Below are 19290 nucleotides of genomic sequence, written 5' to 3'. Positions count from 1 at the left end.
GCCCATTTTACACCATTGCCGAGTTAGCGTTACACCACTACACCCAGAATGGAAAGTCTAGGCGACTATTTAATAGTTAATCATCTTGTAATGAAATTTGTTCCCAATGTGTCTTTCAGATAAGGGAACTATCCAGAAAATTGTTGTTCTGCCTAAAAATGCATCGGCTAATGAAGAGCTTATCTTGGAAGAAATGGAAGTTTTTGAGGTCTGACTCAGTATTTCTATCAGAGCAAGTTAAACAGCGCTGCCAGCTTTTATTTATTACATTGGAATTTATAAGGAAACCTTTCCAAGTTTAACTCAGCAGGGTTGCGTAGGTGAAAAGACGTTAGTCAAAATCATAAAGGGACAGAATAAGATGCCGTGTGGCAGACCCATGTGGAAATAATTAGGCCTTTCTTTTGTATTTAAACTGCTGTTTTAGGTTCAAACCAGAAGACGTACAGAGTGTGCTGCTAATTATACAAGTCCCCAAAGATCTGTAATTTTTCTTTAGGTTGCCAAACCATTTATACTTTGAAGTAGAATGTTCAGGGTTTAATGTTAGACTCATAGGGTGTGTATGCATGTTAACACTGTGCAGGCTGTGGTATATTGAGATTAAAATTGTTGTTTTTTATCAGATCATTTACTTATTTTGCTTTTGCTAATACTGGACATAGGTTTCAGGCAATTGCAGCTAGTATGTGTAAAGATGTTTAAATTAATTTGTGACAAGTGCGTTCATATATTTCCTTGAAATTCTAGAACTAATACCACCATGACCCGATCTTCATTGGAACATATTGTAGTTCAGCAGTTCTAGTCAACACTTGGAATGCTTAGGAAGAAGCAGCTTGGGGTGTAATATGTGCCAGCAGTTTTGAAAAGTACTTTATATAAAACAGTAATTTGATGTTCATAAAACAAAAGATTTATTGAAAACACGAGCCGATCTCCCATGCCCTAGAACACAGGCGAGTATGTTTGCCAACTCTGGTTGGCGCGATTTTTGGTGATTTCATCACATGGTCTCCTGCCTCCTATCCCCACAGTCCAACCATCGATCATTCGACGTGACCATTCTCGTGTTACTTTGCACTGCATTCTCTGCCCTTAATTAGCTGAATGGCTGGTGCTTGACTGTCAGTCGAACAACATTTTTATGCTATTGCCAATATTTTGCTAACTAATTCATTTTCAAAGAAAATTATAAAATCATATATTTTTTAATGTCATTTTGATTATTCTCCCGGAGAGCTTGTGGCAATGTCCTGGAAATTAATCTTCAGTTCCTGCATGGAGGCTCTAGGACAATTCTGGAGGGTTTTGTGGGAATTTCCAATTTTTGCTTCAGCAGAAACCCTGGAGAAGTGGTGCAAATAGCCATTCATGCTATTTCTCGAGTGGTTCAGCTAATCCACTGCCATAGAATGCTCATGTAAATCCTAGACAAGGGAGTCAAAACTGAGTATAACTTACAGGTGAAGTGGGGATAGAGGCAGCAATATTTGGATCAGGTTGTGTAGGCATAGCTTAGCCCCTATCTCAAAAGTGTGCATTCTGTCTTTATTTCCATTAGAAGAGATATTTTAAAGCACTGTAAATAAACCTGTTGTAGACTTAGTGTCGTCGCTGCTCTGCTCTGAGGTAAATCAGATACATAAAATATACAACAAACCGGCAAATAGACACCCCCATTACTCTTCCAGCTCCCTGTGCTCTATTCCACTTATCTCTATTTAAGCTTTTTCTTCCAATTTGGATGGGAGGTGAAAGGTTGTGTGGTATCATGTGGTGAGAAAAAAGCCACCAAAAGCTGCAGACTGCTTTTGCGGTGGGATTAAATGGTAGTGTGGCCCCCAGCAGTTACACTCTGATCTCCTGCTCCAATCACTCCTGCTTCTCATCATCTTACTTCATCATATCCAAAACTTAACCCTTCAACTTTCCACTGTCTCCTCCACTTCTCTTATTCACACAGGCTCTACTGCCCCTTTCCCTTTGAGCTCCTGATCCAGCCTCTGCCACCTTCTCCTTCCCTCTGCTGTTGCACACCAAAACATTCAATCCCACCCACACTTCCCCAAGGGCAGGAGACAAGAGGTCCTAGAACCATCAAATTCTTTCTTCCGCCCCTCACTCCCTCCTTCCTTTCATCCTTCCCTCCCATCTTGTGGGTTTCCCTCATAAAGACTTTGTTCAGCTCACTTGGTGCTTTAAAAAATAAATCAAATTAGAATTTGTCTTTTTATTTGATGAAAAGCTGCTGAGCAGAAAGTTCTGGAATCTAAAGAAAAATGTTCTATTAGTCTGGCCGCCTGGTTAATCATTGCACTGTGAAAATCAGGACATAATCGTATGTATCTCTACACATAATGCAGCTTGTCCAGAATCCTGTATTGGAAAGTAGAAATTTCCTCTAATTAAATATTGGGAATATAGAAGTCATTGTTTTTGGCCCCCACTGCAAACCTCTTCTTGAGCCACCAATCTGTCCTATTTATGTGCCATTCTTCTTCTTCTGGAGCTACCTGATTGGTTCAGTGTTTCTGTTATTTGTGATTGGTGCCTATGGTCACAATTGTGAACTTATCATGTTCTGCCAAACAGACATTCTGTCACACGTAAAAGTTGCATGGCTATGTTTCATTATTATTTAAACATTAAGAAGCTACACACTATAAGGAATAAAACTCATTTTTAAATAGGTTTCTTCTGCTCCATTTGTCACCTCCTGTTCTCCCAGGTGGGGATCCATTCTCCTACCTCAGCAATGTGGCTGATAAAGTTGTGTGTTGCTCACTGCTGCTTCTTGCCTGCTTCCTGGCTGACTCAACAGACATGACTGCTATACAGCTCTCCTACTCCTTTTGTCCTCATTGGGCTAATACGCAACCACCACACCACCAGCTCTATCACCGCCATGTATCACTCATTGTTGCTCCTTTTCTGCTCCAAACTGACCACACACAGCCCTTCTCCTAGCTAACAGCAAAATACTGCGGATGCTGGAAATCTAGAACAAAAGCAAAAACACCTGGAAAAACTCAGCAGGTCTGACAGCATCTGCGGAGAGGGATACAGTTAATGTTTTGAGTCTGAATGACTCTTCATCAGAACTAAGGAAAAATAGAAAAGAGGTGAAATATAAGCTGGTTTAAGGGAGGGTGGGACAGGTAGAGCTGGATAGAGGGCCAGTGATAGGTGGAGATTGTCAAAAGATGTCATAGACAAAAGGATAAAGAGGTGTTGACGTTGGTGATATTAGCTAAGAAATGTGCTAATGGGGACATTAAGGGTAGAAAGCAGGACGAGCAAGGTACAGATAGCCCTAGTGGGGGTGAGGTGGGGGGAAGGGATCGAAATAGGCTAAAAGGTAGAGATAAAACAATGGATGGAAATACATTTAAAAATAATGGAAAAGAAAAATATATATAAATTATTGGAAAAAGGGTGATCGGAAAGGGTGTGGGGATGGAGGAGAGAGATCATAATCTAAAGTTGTTGAACTCAATATTCAGCCCAGAAGGCTATAAAGTGCCTAGTCGGAAGATGTGGTGCTGTTCCTCCAGTTTGGGTTGAGCTTCACTGGAACATTGCAGCAGGCCAAGGACGGACATGTGGGCATGAGAGCAGGGTGGAGTGTTGAAATGACAAGCAACAGGGAGGCCTGGGTCATGCTTGCAGACAGACTGAAGGTGTTCCGCAAAGCGGTCACCCAGTCTGCGTTTGGTCTCTCCAATGTAGAGGAAACCGCATTGGGAGCCTTCTCCTAGCTACTTGCTGACATTTGACCACCCCATGCTCTATGGACCATAAGTGCTGGCACAGGAGATTCATTGCGTAATTTTTTCTTGGGAAGCGAGTGCACTGGCAAGGCCAGCAATTGTTGCCCATCCCTAATTGCCCTTTAGAAGATGGTGGTGAGTCCATGTGGTGTAGGTACACCCACAGTGCTGTTAGGTCAAAATCCTGGAACTCCCTAATGACACTGAAGGGACACCAATATAGCTTCAAGTCAGGATGTGTGTGACTGGGAGGGGCACTTGCAGGCGGCGATGTCCCCATGAGCCCTTGCTCTTCTAGGTTGTAGAAGTTGTAAGTTTGGAAGATGCAGTCAAATGGGTCTTGTCGAGTTGCTGCAGTGCCCCTTGTAGATGATGCACAATGCTGCTGGTGATGTAGTGAGTGAACTTTTAAGATGGTGGATAGGGTGCCAATCTAATAGGCTGCTTTGTTTTGGATGGTGTCGAGCTTCTTAAATGTTGTTGGAGCTGCACTCATCCAGGCAAGTAGAGAGCATTTCATCACACTCCTGCCTTGTGCCTTGTAGATGGTGGACAGGATTTGGAGTCAGGAGGTGAGTAACTCCCACACAATTCCCGGTCTCCAATCTGTTTTTGTAGCCATTGTACTAATGTGGCTGGTCTTGTTAAGTTTCTGGTCAAAGATAACCAGCAGGACATTGATGTTGATCATTATATTAGGGTGAGATAAAGACCGTTACACACCCTCAGGTAGTCAAATGTTTATAAACTGCTTGAGCATTATTCTGATACTTGATATCATGTGAGGTCCTCATGTTCTTGTTTGCAGCACACTCTGATCTAATTGCTTCTCACTATAACATAACATTAATCTTTTAGACACTGTGTTATAAACATTTTGTAAGCAAGTGCTGTTAAAAAAGGAAAGGAATTCTGTAACCTTCTTTTGCTAATGAAAAATTTGTGATTTTTCTCATTCCTCAAATGTATTTATCTGTTTTAATGTTTCCTGTTATTTTCCTGATCCCTTAATTATATAAATTCAATCAAGAGAAACTAATTTGATTTAGAAACAAAAATGCACTTTCTTCGTGAACAAAGTAACAATGTGAAAAAATAGCTGTAAGACGGATGGATCAGAGTTAATGCAATTTTTGAATGACATGTCGAAGAGGTGGAGATGCTTCCATGCTGGTCATCATCACAGCTGTTCCACCCCTTCCTACAGGCTGAAGCAGTCAAAGTGGGGACACAGCAAAACTCAAGTCACTTTTCATTTTCCCCAGACTGGAATGCCTTTCTGTTACATCACATTTGGTGGGACAGTCTGGCTGTGGAAATGCATGGACCTCATCCAACTGAGGAAAGTGAGTGCAAGAGACAGGCAGCCAGTGGGACTTGCGTTTGTGACCTTCTGATTAGGAGCCAAACTCCCAGCAACTGGAGCAATCAGGCTGCCAAAACATCAATTATTTAAATTTACATAGTTTATACAAACGCAATATCCCAGTTGGAGACACAAAAACATTTGGGATCTTATAATACACTCCTAGAAAATGCAAACTAAAATGTCTAAATTAAATTCCGTTTTTTGCTTTAATGTCAGTTTTAAAGGAAAACGTACTTATTTTGCATTCTGATTCCCATCTCTAAGGATTCCAGCATTGAGTACAGATCATTTAAATTTAATGCTAGCAGGATGGAATAAATCTATAGAATTAATAGCCTTGTATCTAATATGTACTTATGGAGTTAAATCTTTCAAAGGCAAGAGTCCTGAAAGTCGACTCGGAGGGGGGCACCTCTCACTCCCACATCGAAATTTCCCCCCTCCCATTTTGACTAATTCCTCCTGAACCACACGTAGACCTGCTTACCACCATATGGATGATTAAAATCTTGTGCAGCTATTATGTGTCAAACAGTAGTTTGAACCAACATTAATATTGATTCTAAATGAACAGTTTGGATGTGCTTATACTCTGCTGGTGGCATGAGATGAGCAGCTACAGAAAAATGTTGATATTGGTAATAGCTGAGTCTTTGGTTGGAATCAATAAGCTTGATTTTCAATCCAGGATCAGGAACCCAATGCCCAGACAATTTCCAGGTCCCAAGCCCGTGCCTTTTCTGCATCATTCCTGTGATGCAATCTTCAAATATAAATGCCCTAATTGGACCAGAGGTGAGCTCGCTGCCCAATTAGTGATGTCGACCATTACCAGCAGGTAGGAGCAGCCTGCAGTTCATGAATGGAAAAGGCAGATGGCAGCCATGAAGGGGCCTGCCACTGCCTTGTAGAAGAGAACAGGCAGCACCTGGGAAACATGAGTTCAAATCCCATCAGGGCATGGGGGAATATAAACTCAGTTATTTAGTAAGCCTGGAATAACATACTAGTATTATTAATAATGATCATGAAACTACCGGATTGTCATAAAAATCCATCTGGTTCACTCATGTCTTTCAGGAAAGGAAACCTGCTGTCTTTTCCCAGCCTGGTCTACATGTAACTCCAGATTTACAGCAGTATGGTTGATTCTTAACCACCATCTGAAATGGCCTAACAAACTACTCAGTTGTATCAAACTGCTTCAAAAAAAGCACCGTGGATGTACTTACACCACATGGACCGCAGCGGTTCAAGAAGGTGGCTCACCACCACCTTCTCAAAGACAAATAGGAATGGGCAATGAATGCTTGTCTTGCCAGCAAGGCTCATATCCCAGGAACTAACTTTTAAAAAAGATGTAAGTTTACTTGGTGATACAGCATAAGTACAAGTTAGCCTTAAAATAATCGTAACCATTTTCTTTTTTGCAGAATCAATCAGCCATCACAATGATGAAAATTTCATCCAAAAAGGTAATTTTTATTTTATTTACTGCAATCTTTTTAAATCAATTTTTTGGCATTCCGTTGCACTCTGAAATTAAAACTGTTGGAGTACTTGGATTGGTGCAAGGTGTTTTTCATTTTGCATTGGCACAAGAACTGCAATATTACTAAAAGATGAAGTGGCTGATCTAACTACATCAAACTCTAACAAGCAGTGTAAGACAACCTCAAACAGATGTTGCGTCACTAGATGCAGTGTAACTGCAACCTAGGTGAGGAAAAAATTCACAGGTAGTTTCTTTGTTCAATGCTTTATTCCTGTCAACTCCTTATTAACTTAAAAAATAGTGTAACCTGCATTTAAATGCTGGTGAACAGAATCTTGCATGTGTACCAAACTAATATCCACAGTGGATCATGTTATGACCAAATCCAAAGGGCTAAATAAGTATCTCTCTTTTCCACTCCCAAGTTTATTTATAACAGAGTTTGAATTTTTGAAAAGTTGTGATTTTTTAATTCAGTGTGTACTTGACCACATGTAAAGCTATATGAATAAATAAGCCAGCCAGATCTCTTGATTTACTACGTAAGGAGTTAGTTTTATTCTTGAAAACCCACTCAGGTAAAAGTGTAGACTTATTAAAAAGTTAAAAAGACATCCCTAATCCTGTGACATATATGCACACCAGCATGCAAAACAGAATAACTTACAGGGTGAAGGAGATGGAATTGATGAGTTAAGGTCTGTAAGAAAAAAAGAAATATACATTACAATGTTCCTTTGGAGATCTTGAAATTCCAGTGGTGTTGTGGCTAACGTAAGCGGGTTGTTTTTCTGGAGACAGTCTCTTTTAAACATAATTGCATATTTTTCCAAAGTGGATGCTATGACACTTGAAGTCCCTTTCAATTAAAATTCTCTATCTCCATGATGTATTCCAAAATGTAACAGAGATAGAGTCCGAACTTAAGAAAAGCAGGGAGAGAGATGGTGTTACATTCTTCTTCTGGATGTTTCTCGTGTCTTCTGCAAGCTCTTCTGCTGTAACAAACAGACAAGCTTATTACCAGTGAGTTTCCAATCTGGTGACAGCTGGTTATTGGCACACAATGGAGGACAATCCATATTAACAAAGGAACTTCAATCTTCCATTGTTAAAGCCATCAAGAAGCCATTAAAACAGATAGGGTGTTCTTAGAACCATCCTTGCATAATGAGTTTCGTAAGTCCTTCTTGGTTCCTGGCAGTTTCTGGAGTCATAAGGTCTGGTCGCCTATTGTCCTTGTGTTTTACAGAGAGTTCAGACAATGGCAGGTGTGAAGCCCATCAAGGAACTGCTTAGACATGTCCACTGGTAGTCTGCTTTCAGAGGCTGCTAAAACTTAGCCAATTTGTAGGTCAGGTGACTTCTGCAGGCATTTTAAAACAGGTCTTTGCAGTTCTAGCTGTTTCTTTTCCTCTTTATTAAAAAAAATCCAAGGCATTACACAAGCCAATGAAACTAACAGTTAATATTCCACATTGTCACGATGATGCCTCGTGTGCAATCACCAACCAGAAATATCTTCACTTAACTAAAGAAAGAATGTTGTTCCATGAAAATTGGTGGGCCAAGTAGAATCTGAAACAGATTTTTCCAAGATTAACAAGTAGTTAGAATGAAATTAGTGTCTGTAGAAAATGTGCTTATACTCCTGAACAAACACTGAGTGTAGCTGTCAGGTGCACCATTGCAATGGCCAGCATTTCTAATCCTTATTGTGAAGAGATTAGATGGTGTGGACCATCATCAGCAAACCTTTGGAAGCTTTAAGTGAAAGCAATGTGTCATGATGTCATTTTTCAAAATGCAAATTAGGGAGTTATTTTAAAACAAAATTTCTCGCATTATGACATAAATGGTTACAAAAATGTTTTTGATGCAGGAAAGAGAGAGCAGCAATAAATATCAAATAAGTTATCCATTTAGCAGTTTAAAATCAGATGAGAATGTTAACAAAAGCTTTGAATTTATGGACTAGCTTTAGCCTTTTTCTAATGTAAGTACTGACAGTTCAAACAATCTAAATATTAAATAGATAGGACAAGTCCAGGAACTATAGACCAATGGCTTTATGTCAGTGGTAGGAAAGATAACAGAACCCTTACTCAAAGATATAATAGCAAAACATCTAGAAACTGAAAATATAATAGAGTCATCAGCATGGATTCCAAAGTGGTAGGTCATGCTTAACCAACCTCATTGAATTCTTTGAAGAAGTAACAGAAATAAAACAGAGTAATTCAGTAGTCATAACATACTTAGATTGCCAAAAAATCTTCAGTAGTAGACTCATGGTTAAAGTCAGGAGATATGAGCAGCGGAGTGGGGTGGGAGAGGGTGGGGGGAGCGCTTTGGGAGGAGTGGTTGGTGGAGCTTTGTAATTTTAATGTGGGTGGGTGCAGGACGGCGTTTAAGTCATGGAAAAATGCAAGCGTGTTGGGAAGCTGGTTTCAACCCTCCAACTTCTACTCTTAAACTCCTGCATGCTGGATTGTATGTGCATAAGCCCTCTGGGAGATGCAGGTTGTCACTTTCAATATGTTAATCGCTCAGTTACATTAACATGGTTTTTGTAATTTACTCATGGATCAATGGGGTTTGCAGCCTTCCAGGAATTTGCCACTGAGGCAAGAACATAATGGTAATTGAGGATGCTGAAGAAATGGCAGGGAAATATGACAATAAGTACTGAACACTCACAGCTGCTCTCTTGCCTGCTACTGTGAAAGGTTTTGTACTGTGAACCTGCGCTGAGAGGTTACTTATACAACTTGGAAGGTTTGTTTGTCTGATCTATAATTTGGAGCTCTGATCAATCAAATCTACACAAGTGTCACTTATGCTGTGTTACTTTGGACCTCAGATTAGGACCAAGATGACCAACACCAGGAGCAGCAACATCCTGCTATTCACTGACCTGCAGCTGCACAGGAGAGAGGGAACTGCTATTTCTGACAAGTATCCCCATGCAAACATACTAATTAGGAGCAGGAGTAGGCCATTCGGCCTCTCGAAACTGCTCCACCATTCAATAAGATCTTGGCTATCTGATTTTGGCCTCTATTTTCCTGTCTACTCTTTGACACCCAATTGTCAATCAAGAATCTATCTGACTCAGCCTTAAATGCATAAGGCAAAGCTGGAGAAGCATATGAGGGAGATAGGAATGGATGATTAAGGCTGTGTTAAGGCTCATGAGAAGCATTAACACTGGTATGGACCTGATGGTTTAGTTTTAGTGCTCTAAATATTGTATACTTGGTAAAACTTTACAAATATTCAGGCAGGCAAAGTTATCTGTGTATATTTAAGGGTCTAATTCCTCAATGAGGTTTCATAAATATCTCCTCAGTGCACAGACTAATAACTCTTTGATACCAATGCGTCAGGGTATAAATGCCCCATTTGGTGTATTTTTCCTACACACAAAGCAGGTAGGATTCACATTCAGTCTTTGGTGGCAGCCAAGCGCTGAGCAGAGGTCAGTTTCCTTGGTCTTAATTCCCCTGGGCAGGTAAAGTAAAAAATCAGCCAACTGATTAGCGCCCAGTGATTTCTTTGTTGTTTGTTGCTGTGTCCCATATGCTTTCTTTTACAACTATGGGGAGAAAAATGAGATCTCCAGTATTAACCACCATTTACAATCTTATCTCTGTAACAGCAACAGCTATATGTGAGCTCAGACGAAGGTATTACCCAGGTGTCTTTTCATCGTTGCCATGTCTATGGTACAGCATGTGCTGACTGCTGCTTGGCCAGAGACCCTTACTGTGCTTGGGATGGCAAATCCTGCTCCAGGTTCTATCTAACTGGCAAAAGGTAAGAGAAACAGCCAATACTGGATGCTGTTTTATTTGCCCAAAGACACCATTGATCAAATTGTTATACCTTCAAAAGTTAACCAACAATTAAAATATTTGATTTCTTTGGGAAATTGTTCAAATAGATTCTTCAGTTACAACATTGCATATATATTCTGTTAGCACTGCAAGGTTACTGATGATTACAATTTATTACACATATATAGAATCATTGAAGTTTAAGCACTGAAGGAAGTCACTCAGACCACTGTATCTGTGCCACCACTTTACTAAAGTAACCCAATATTAATTCCAATGCCTTGCTCTCTCCCTATAGTTCCAATGCTGTTGAAGCTTTCAAGCTCTGCTGGGAGGAGGTTTTGCTGGGTGTCCCTTTAATGTCAAAACTAATGGTTGTTTATGGCTTTAGATTCACTGCTTTGGTTCTAACTATGGGACAGCCAGGTTCTCAGTTCACCCATACAGACAAGCAACACACCTGTAGTCGTTCAGTTGCTGCAAATCCATCTCATGATAAATGAAGCAATTTTTGTATCAATGGGAATAAACTTGACGGAAGCAGTTCTGTAATTTTAAAGCGGCAAAGATAGGGATTAATTCATAAAACAATCACTAAATATAGGATATTAGCTACTTGTAAAGGCCCCGGTGTCTCCATTTTCTATAGCGCCAGGGCTGTTTTTGAATGGGCCTTTCACCCCCGTAAAAGAATGACACATTCAGCAGACTGAGGGTAATTATTCTGTTTTTAATGAGCTTCTCTGAATAGGTGCTCAATTTAGTGTTGTCAAGGATAAATACGATACCGAAATAGCACATCACATCCATGAATGATTCTTTTCAAATTTTACCCATGTAAATAATCACTTGTTCAGGTTTATGAATGGCCACTCACGTCTCCGTCACTCCAATCTATAGAGTAAATGAGAATGACAAGCTTTTCCACTGAAGACAGCAGCATTGGAGAGGTAATAAGATACTGAATTGCAAACTTAATTCAAGATCTGGAGTTTAGCCAAGTGATACCTCACCAACCTTGTGGTTTTTGTTTGATAACAGCAATCAAGCCTCAGTCATTAGTTGAGAGGTTCTGCAGGAAGGAGGAGGCAAACAACTTATTCTTTACAGCTACTTCCTGTAGATGGATTTAGGGCACCTACCAACCCAATTATATACAAAAGTAACACCTTCACATTGTGGACTAGAAATCTGCAGCTCTGGCCTCTTCCCTGTTGTCTGGTGAGACAATGACAATGTGCTAAGAGAAAAAAGGTGAATCTCCATATAAGCAAAGATTCCTGGAAGAGGATTAAATAATAGCATTTTTTATTCTGGGGGACAGAATAAACAGAGCTGGTTTGTTTCCTAGAACCTCACAATTCTTTATTCAACAAGTAATTTTCTTGAAACACATGGGAGCAAATTTTGTCCCTAATGCCTCACCTGTAATCTGGTGGAGAAGATTACCTCACCGCTGTGGAACCCTCTTGATCTTCATTCCAATGATTTCAGCCATTGATTTCTATAACAGAAGACTGATATGTTCATCCTGATTAGGTGAAGGTGAAAATTCACCCAATCTTATACCTGCAATTCTACCTGTCACACTGATCCCTAACACCCCAGTACAGAATCGCCTTTTCAAATGTGTTTTTGTTTTGGTTACAGGAGAAGCCGTAGGCAGGATGTGAGACATGGCAACCCGTTGACACAGTGCAGGGGCTTTAATCTCAAAGGTGAATATCACAATCTGCTATTAATGATGCAACAGAAAGATCTTGAAAGTCATTCATGGTACCAAAGTTGGCATTTGACAATTTCTCATTTCTTATCACTAAAAAAGTAGCAACAATGAAATTTGGAATTGTGAAATAGTAATTGTTTCAGGAAAAAGGAAAATTAGAAGACTTGGGAATTCCTAATAAGAACAATGAAGAGCATTGTTAAATAGTTCCTTAATATTTGCGAAGCAGAAACGGGCCATTCAGCCCAATAGGTTCATTCCAACGGCTTCATGCTCTGCTCGAGCATCTTCCCACTCAACTTCATTTAATCCCATCAACATATCTCAGTACTTTATTTGCTTTTTTTTCTTGCCTTTTAACTTAATGTGTTTATCTAGCTTCCCCTTAAATGCAGCCAGTCACCTATACCTTGTGATAGTGAGTTCCACATTCTAATCACCCTCTAGAGAAAGATCTTTTTCTGAGATTTATTAACGATTATCTTATATTTATGGCCCATAATTCTGGCCTCCTCCACAAGTGGAACCATCTTCCCTGCGTCTACCTGACCAAACCATTTCATAATCTAGAGGAGTGCAGGAGGGCATGCCAGGAGCAGCAGTGGGCATGCTTAAAAACGAGGTGTCAACCAGGTGAAACTACAAAACAGGGCTACTTGCTGTCGAAGCAGGATGCAATAGACAGCTAAGCGATTCCGTATCCAACAGATCAGATCTAAGTTCTGGTGTCCTGCCACATCCAGTCGTGAATGGCGGTGGACAATTAAACAACTAACAGGGGAAGGAGGCTCCACATATACCCCCATCCTCAATGATGGGGGATCCCAGTACATCATTGCAAAAGAAAATTAGGCTGAAGCATTTGCAGCCATCTTCAGCCAGAAGTGACAAATGGATGATCCATCTCGGCCTCCTCTGAGGTCCCCAGCATCACAGATGCCAGTCTTCAGCCAATTTCATTCACTCCACGTGATATCAAGAAATGGCTGAAGGTACTGGATACTACAAAGGCAATGGGCCCTGACAATATTCTGGCAATAGTATTGAAGACTTGTGCTCCAGAACTAACTGTTCCCCTAGCCAAGCTGTTCCAGTACAGCTACACCACTGGCATCGACCCAGCAATGTGGAAAATTGTCCAGGTGCATCCTGTGCACAAAAAGCAGGACAAATATAATCTGGCCAATTACTGCTTCATTACTGTACTCTCAGCCATTAGCAAAGTGATGGAAGGTGGCATTAACTGTGCTATCAGGTGACACTTACACAGCAATAACCTGCTCACTGATGCTCATCAGTGTTCCATCAGGGCAATGGGAATTAGGGGCAAAACTCTGCACTGGTTGGAGTCATACCTAGCACAAAGGAAGATAGTTCTTATGTTTGAGGTCTCAGGATATTGCTGCAGGAGTTCCTCAGGATAGTGTCCTCATCCCAGCCATCTTCAGCAGCTTCATCAATGACATTCCCTCCATCATAAGGTCAGAAGTGGGGGTGTTCTCTGATGATTGCACAATGTCCAGCACCATTCACAACTACTCAGATACTGAAGCAGTTCATGTCCATATGCAGCAAGATGTGGACAACATTCAGGCTTGGGCTGATAACGTGGCAAGTAACATCCACACCACACAAATGCCAGGCAATGACCAACTCCAAGAGTGAATATAACCAGCTCCCCTTGGCATTCAGTTGCCGAATTCCCCACTATCGACATTCTGGAGGTTACCACTGACCAGAAACTTAACTGAATCAGCCATATAAATACTGTGGCTAACGGAGCAGATTAAAGGCTGGGAATTGTGCAGAGCAACTCACCTCCTGACACCACAGGGTCTGTCCAGCATGTACAAGATACATGTCAGGAGTGTGATGAAATACTCTCCAATCGTCTGTTTGAGTGTGGATCCAACAACACTCAAGAAGCTCGACACCATCCAGGGCAAAGGCTATTGAGGCTATTGACAGAGTCAATTAAGTAATTAAAGGACCTGCCCGTCCAACCTTAAGGTATGTGGGCAGGCCAGGAGCCCCGGCGCAAATTCGAAAAAGCACGAAACCTCGTCCACGGGCGGGATGGGGTTTCATGTAGGTTGTAAAAAATTTTAATAAAGTTTTTGTGAAAATTATGGACATGTCCCAACTTAATGACATTGTCACTTGGGACAGGTTAGGGAAATTTTATTTTTCTATTTTTGGGTTTTTTACATTTACAGCCGATCTCCCTGAGGCAGCACTTAGCCTCAGGGAGATGAGTGCGCTCTTTTGTGCGTATGCGTGAAAGAGCACACTCTCGATTTTAGGATTCCCCTCCCATGCCCACACGAGGAAGCGCATAGCGCTTCTATGCAGACGTCACGCTGGGCGGGCCTTAATTGGCCCACCCACGTAAATGGCGCCGTGCCCCCAATTGGGGGCGCCGATCAGAAGTGCGCCTGTGCGCACCCGCCCTTCAACTTCGCCCCCGACGGGGGGAAAACTCAGCCCCCAGTGTTTTGTTTGCTGTTTTTATGGCCTTATTAACCTGCATTTCTGCTTTAGTGATCTAAAAGAGAAAAGGTCAGCAATATAATGGGGTGTTTCAATTGCTTTTCCCATTTTTAGTTCTGTTTTAATATATTAAAGCTGCTGTATGGCATATTGAAACTGGATAAGTTCCCGGAACACCACATCTTAAATCTTGTATTGCAATCTATAACATTGCCTTGTAATGGTCAGTTTGTGGTCCAAGAAACAATATAGCCAGAAGTGAGAGTTAACAATATTAGTTGACTACTGTATACATACACATTTTTGCTACAAAAAAGGCTTGCATTTATATAGCACCATTCATGGCCACCAGACATCCCACAGGGCTTCACAGCCAATGAAGAATACTTTTGAAATGTAGTTAGTCTTGTAATGTAGGAAGCAGGGCGGCCAATTTGTGCAAAGCTCCCACAAACAACGACGGGATAATGACAAGATTTTTCTTATGGGCAGAATTTTGCCCTTGTCAGGCGGACTCAGCGGGGGTGGGAGGGGCAGTGAGGAAGCTGACCGCCGCCCGCGATCGAGGCTGCACTGTGATTAAGGCCTGTATGGGGTGGGGGTGCGGGGGGAGGAGAGCAAGCGCGCGCTTGAAAACCTCCCCGAGGCACAGGGAGATGAACAGTTTTCAAAATAAAAAATAAAGATCTTAAAAATATTATAAAACATGTCCCCTCATGTGACTCTGTCACATGAGCAGGGACATGTTATTAAATAAATTACGAAATTTTCATTTTATTTTTATTTGATGTTGGAAACCTCATCCCACCCGTGGATGAGACTTCCAGAAGAATGCAAAGGCCGCCTGGCCTTTTCGCCTGCCCGCCAACCATCAGGTTGGACGGGCAGCAAAAAATTTCTTTTAATTACCTCTTTAATGGCCTTAATTTTAATTGTCGGCGGGCACGCTGCTGACGCTGGTGCACGCCCGCCGGCCGAAATATCGCGCGAGTGCACAATGACGTTGGGACGCTCGCCCAATGTCTTCCCGCGTCATTTTACACTCAGCCAGGTCAGGCACACGCCGGCCCACTGAGCTAAAAATTCAGCCCTCTGTTTCTTGAGGGATAAATATTGGTCAGGGATAACTCCCCTGTCTTCTTCAAAATAGTGGCATGAGACCTTTCACATCCACCTGAGAGGGCAGGTGGTGCCTTGTTTTAATGTCTCATCGGAAAGATTGCACCTCCAATCGTGCAGCACTCCCTCAGTACGGCACTGGACTATCACCGTAGAATTTTGCCCTGGAGTAGGACTTGAATCCACAACCTTCTAACCTAGGCAAGGGTGCAGCCAACTGAGCCACAGCTGACATGCAGAATAAAGTCTGCCACTACATTGAAGGTGGTGACCCTGTTAAATTGGTGGATAAACTAATGCCATATGAGTCAGTTATACATTCAACCACTAATATCTCCAGCAGCCACTTCCAGCTGTTTCTGTTGCAGACAGCATGAGCTTTCTCAACTTGTTATTTTTTGGGAAAGAGCCCTTGGCCTTGAGTTTCCACGCATCCAATATGCTTATAAGCCGGCTTCAAAATAATGTGGTGGCTTAAAGAATTGAGGAATTTTTGTCATAAGTGAGTTACCCACATAACTACAACATTCCCAAGTCTCCATGATCTTTTTCATCTATCCAACAAACTTTCTAAAGGAATGAATCTCCGCCCACAAAACTGTCCACTTGTGTGACACTCAAATGTGGTTATTTTCCAATTGCGATTATTCAGGGAAGGCCTCTTGAAATTTTGAACAAGTTTGTTTTTCTGGTCTTTTAATTCTAATTTTTTAATCCTTTTAAAAATTCACCCTCAGTTTGTGTTTCTGTTCGTGCAAGTTTATGGCATTGCTATAAATCAGCCTGTATTTCTTTATCCAGAAAATTAGAAGCTTCTATTTTGATAGAGTCCCATTTTTTCTCAAGTAGCCTCAAAGTTTGAATGTGAGTTGGAAGCCAACAAATCTACAATTATATTTCATGGGCAGCATTTTCCCCCTGTAGGGGGGAATGTACGGGAGTGGGCGCGAGTGGGCGGGTTCCCAATCGGCGCCCCCAGTCAGGGGCACGCCACCATTTTAAGTGGGCGGGCCAATTAAGGCCCGCCCAGCATGATGTGCGCCAGGAAGCGCTATGCACTCCCTTTGCAGGCGGGGAGGGATTCCCTGAGCCGGGAGTGCGCTCTTTCGCGCAAAGTGCTGTCTCAGGGAGATCAGCTCAAGATTCAAAATTTCATCAAAGGCAGAAAAAAATATTCCTGACATGACATCTCATGTGACACTGTCACATGAACTGGGACATGTCAACTTCTTTTATTTAAACATTTTATACAAATTTTAAAACCCTCATGAAACCTCATCCCGCCCGTAGATAAGGTTTCATGTTTTTTCTGAAGGCCGCCTGGGCTCTTCGCCTGCCCGCCAACCTTAAGATTAGGCAGGCAGGCCCATTAATCATTTAAATTACTTTTTTAATGACCTTAATAGGCCTTTGGCAGTTTGGCGGGCGTGCAGCCAATTCGGCTGCATGCCCACCGAACTGAAATTATAAATAACACAGGGTGACATCACCTCACATCATTTTACGCGTCAGCGATCAGGCCCCACCCCTGCTTGCCAACCGGAAGATGCAGCCCCATGTGTTATTTTGACAATGCATCCTCCAGCCAAAGGTCCAAGAGTTGTCTATTTAGTAAACAGGTAGCAAATATTGGTTGAATGTCATATAAAACCTGAAAGCATAAAACCACAATAAAGGATGCACCTTAGAATGAATTTGAAATGCCTCCTATTGTTTTAACACATATAACCCGGTAAGTGCTAAGCTTTTCATGCTCTTTTGGGATTCCGTTATTTTTAAAAGAGAGCAGGTTAATTCATTGTTTTATGAAAGCACATTTTAAGGTGACAGTGCAGCTGGAGTTTCAAATCGGTATCTGTGGACCACAATGTGTAGCTGATGCATTCAGAGTTACGTTACCAGCTGTGTCGTGCTGCAAGCCATGAGATGAATGTTAAAGATGCTCTGCTCATGCATATTTAAGCATACGTGCAGAGTTCCACTCCCAGGCAGATCTTTTTTTAAGGTTATCAGAGCTGCAGGGAGTGTTCACTTTCTTATAACATTAGAAACTTGAAAAATAGGTAAATGTATCCTTTAAAGTGTCTCTTCCCTGACCCTTCCACACAACCATTGGAGGCTGGTCCTTCAGCCGTTGCACCCTCTGGAATGTTTTCCAGGCTAATTAATTCTCTCCTTGTCTTCAGAAGCCTCATAAAAACCTAACTCACTGCCTTCTCCCTCCCTCGTGTGCCCTCATTTCTTCCTCCTCATAAATTGCTCTGAAAACCCCACGATAAAATAATACATCATTGAACCATCCAATGTGGGAAAATTGTATACTCTGATCTGCCTGTTCCCACATGCTACTCATTGGTTGACCTGCAGAGCTATACCGGCAGATAAAGTCCAAAGGTTAACCTATCCTTTTGAACGGCAAAAATGCACAGAGCTGTTGAATGGACAGAAACTGATAGCAAAGAAAATAGATCTCAAGTTTATTAAAAATAGTCCAAATATTTGTACAGAAACAATCACTGCTGGGCTTTTTAACTGAAAGAATTCACTGCACCTTTCAGCAGATCTCATGTATATTTTTCCACTTTGCTTCGCATTTTTATGCTGCTTTGCCAAGTTATTTTCACAACGCCTGAGGAGGATTATAAAGATCAAGAACAGAAAGAAAGACCCTTTGGGGCACTCATTTCCAATTACCTCATGTTGAGCCTGTGTTCCATTTGTCTCAAGTAAGAAAAAAAGAATGTAAAATCCTGATGGTACATCATAGTGGGGAAGAAAACTTTAGCTTTTAAATCATTCTTTTGTTGGTTGTTCTGCAAAACCAGATGCCCAACAAAATTAGCAGCATCAACTTTAATAGTTTATAAAAACATGTATACAAACTTAAAGTGCAGTCACCTGCTTTACGGATTTTCTTTTTTCCTTCTTTTGTTAAATTATAATTCCCACAATATATGTGGTTAGAGTTATTATTTTTAGTTATTTTTTGGATTACAGGGAGATGACGTTATAACAGAGAATAGACAGGACTGCATGAAAGATCCCATAAACCAGCCACCCTGAATCTGCTCATTGACACAATTTTAAAAAAATACTTACATTTTACTTGGCATGTCATAACATTCAAGCCTATGGGCCAAGTGCTGGTAAATGGGATTAGGTAGATAGGTCAGGTGTTTCTCACGTGTCCGTGCAGACTCGATGGGCCGAAGGGCCTCTTCTGCACTCTGATTCTGTGATACTGTGATTACCATTTCAGCCAGTTACCCTAACTGTGTTATATATGGAATGCAGAGTTCGAGGGGATGTGAATGAATTCTACTTGTTAGGTATCTGGCTAGCCCACTCATTAAGATACCCATTGGATCATTTTATTTTCCCTTAAGTGCATAATCTCAGGTTCTGTTCAATGCATGTAGGAAGTTATCATATTGAGATAATTAAATATATTTCAAGTTTGTTATGATTCTGCCTTCATG

General features: G+C 41.3%; 1 protein-coding gene across 4 annotated transcripts in view; it reads left to right on the top strand.

Annotated features, from left to right (window-relative positions):
• The window catches only part of sema3c (sema domain, immunoglobulin domain (Ig), short basic domain, secreted, (semaphorin) 3C), a 160613-nt gene that overhangs the window by 128262 nt on the left and 13061 nt on the right, over positions 1-19290 (top strand). For all 4 annotated transcript variants that reach the window (XM_078553304.1, XM_078553307.1, XM_078553306.1 and 1 more), the window contains exons 13-16: positions 120-208; positions 6576-6617; positions 10299-10456; positions 12127-12194. In XM_078553304.1, the coding sequence (XP_078409430.1) occupies positions 120-208; positions 6576-6617; positions 10299-10456; positions 12127-12194 (357 nt within the window). The remainder of the gene's footprint in view (positions 1-119; positions 209-6575; positions 6618-10298; positions 10457-12126; positions 12195-19290) is intronic.

This window comes from Cetorhinus maximus, chromosome 12, assembly GCF_964194155.1.
Source record: "Cetorhinus maximus chromosome 12, sCetMax3.hap1.1, whole genome shotgun sequence".
Taxonomy (NCBI): Eukaryota; Metazoa; Chordata; class Chondrichthyes; order Lamniformes; family Cetorhinidae; genus Cetorhinus; species Cetorhinus maximus.
The sequence above is the reverse complement of the archived record's forward strand: the minus strand, read 5'-3'. Positions and strand labels throughout refer to the sequence as shown.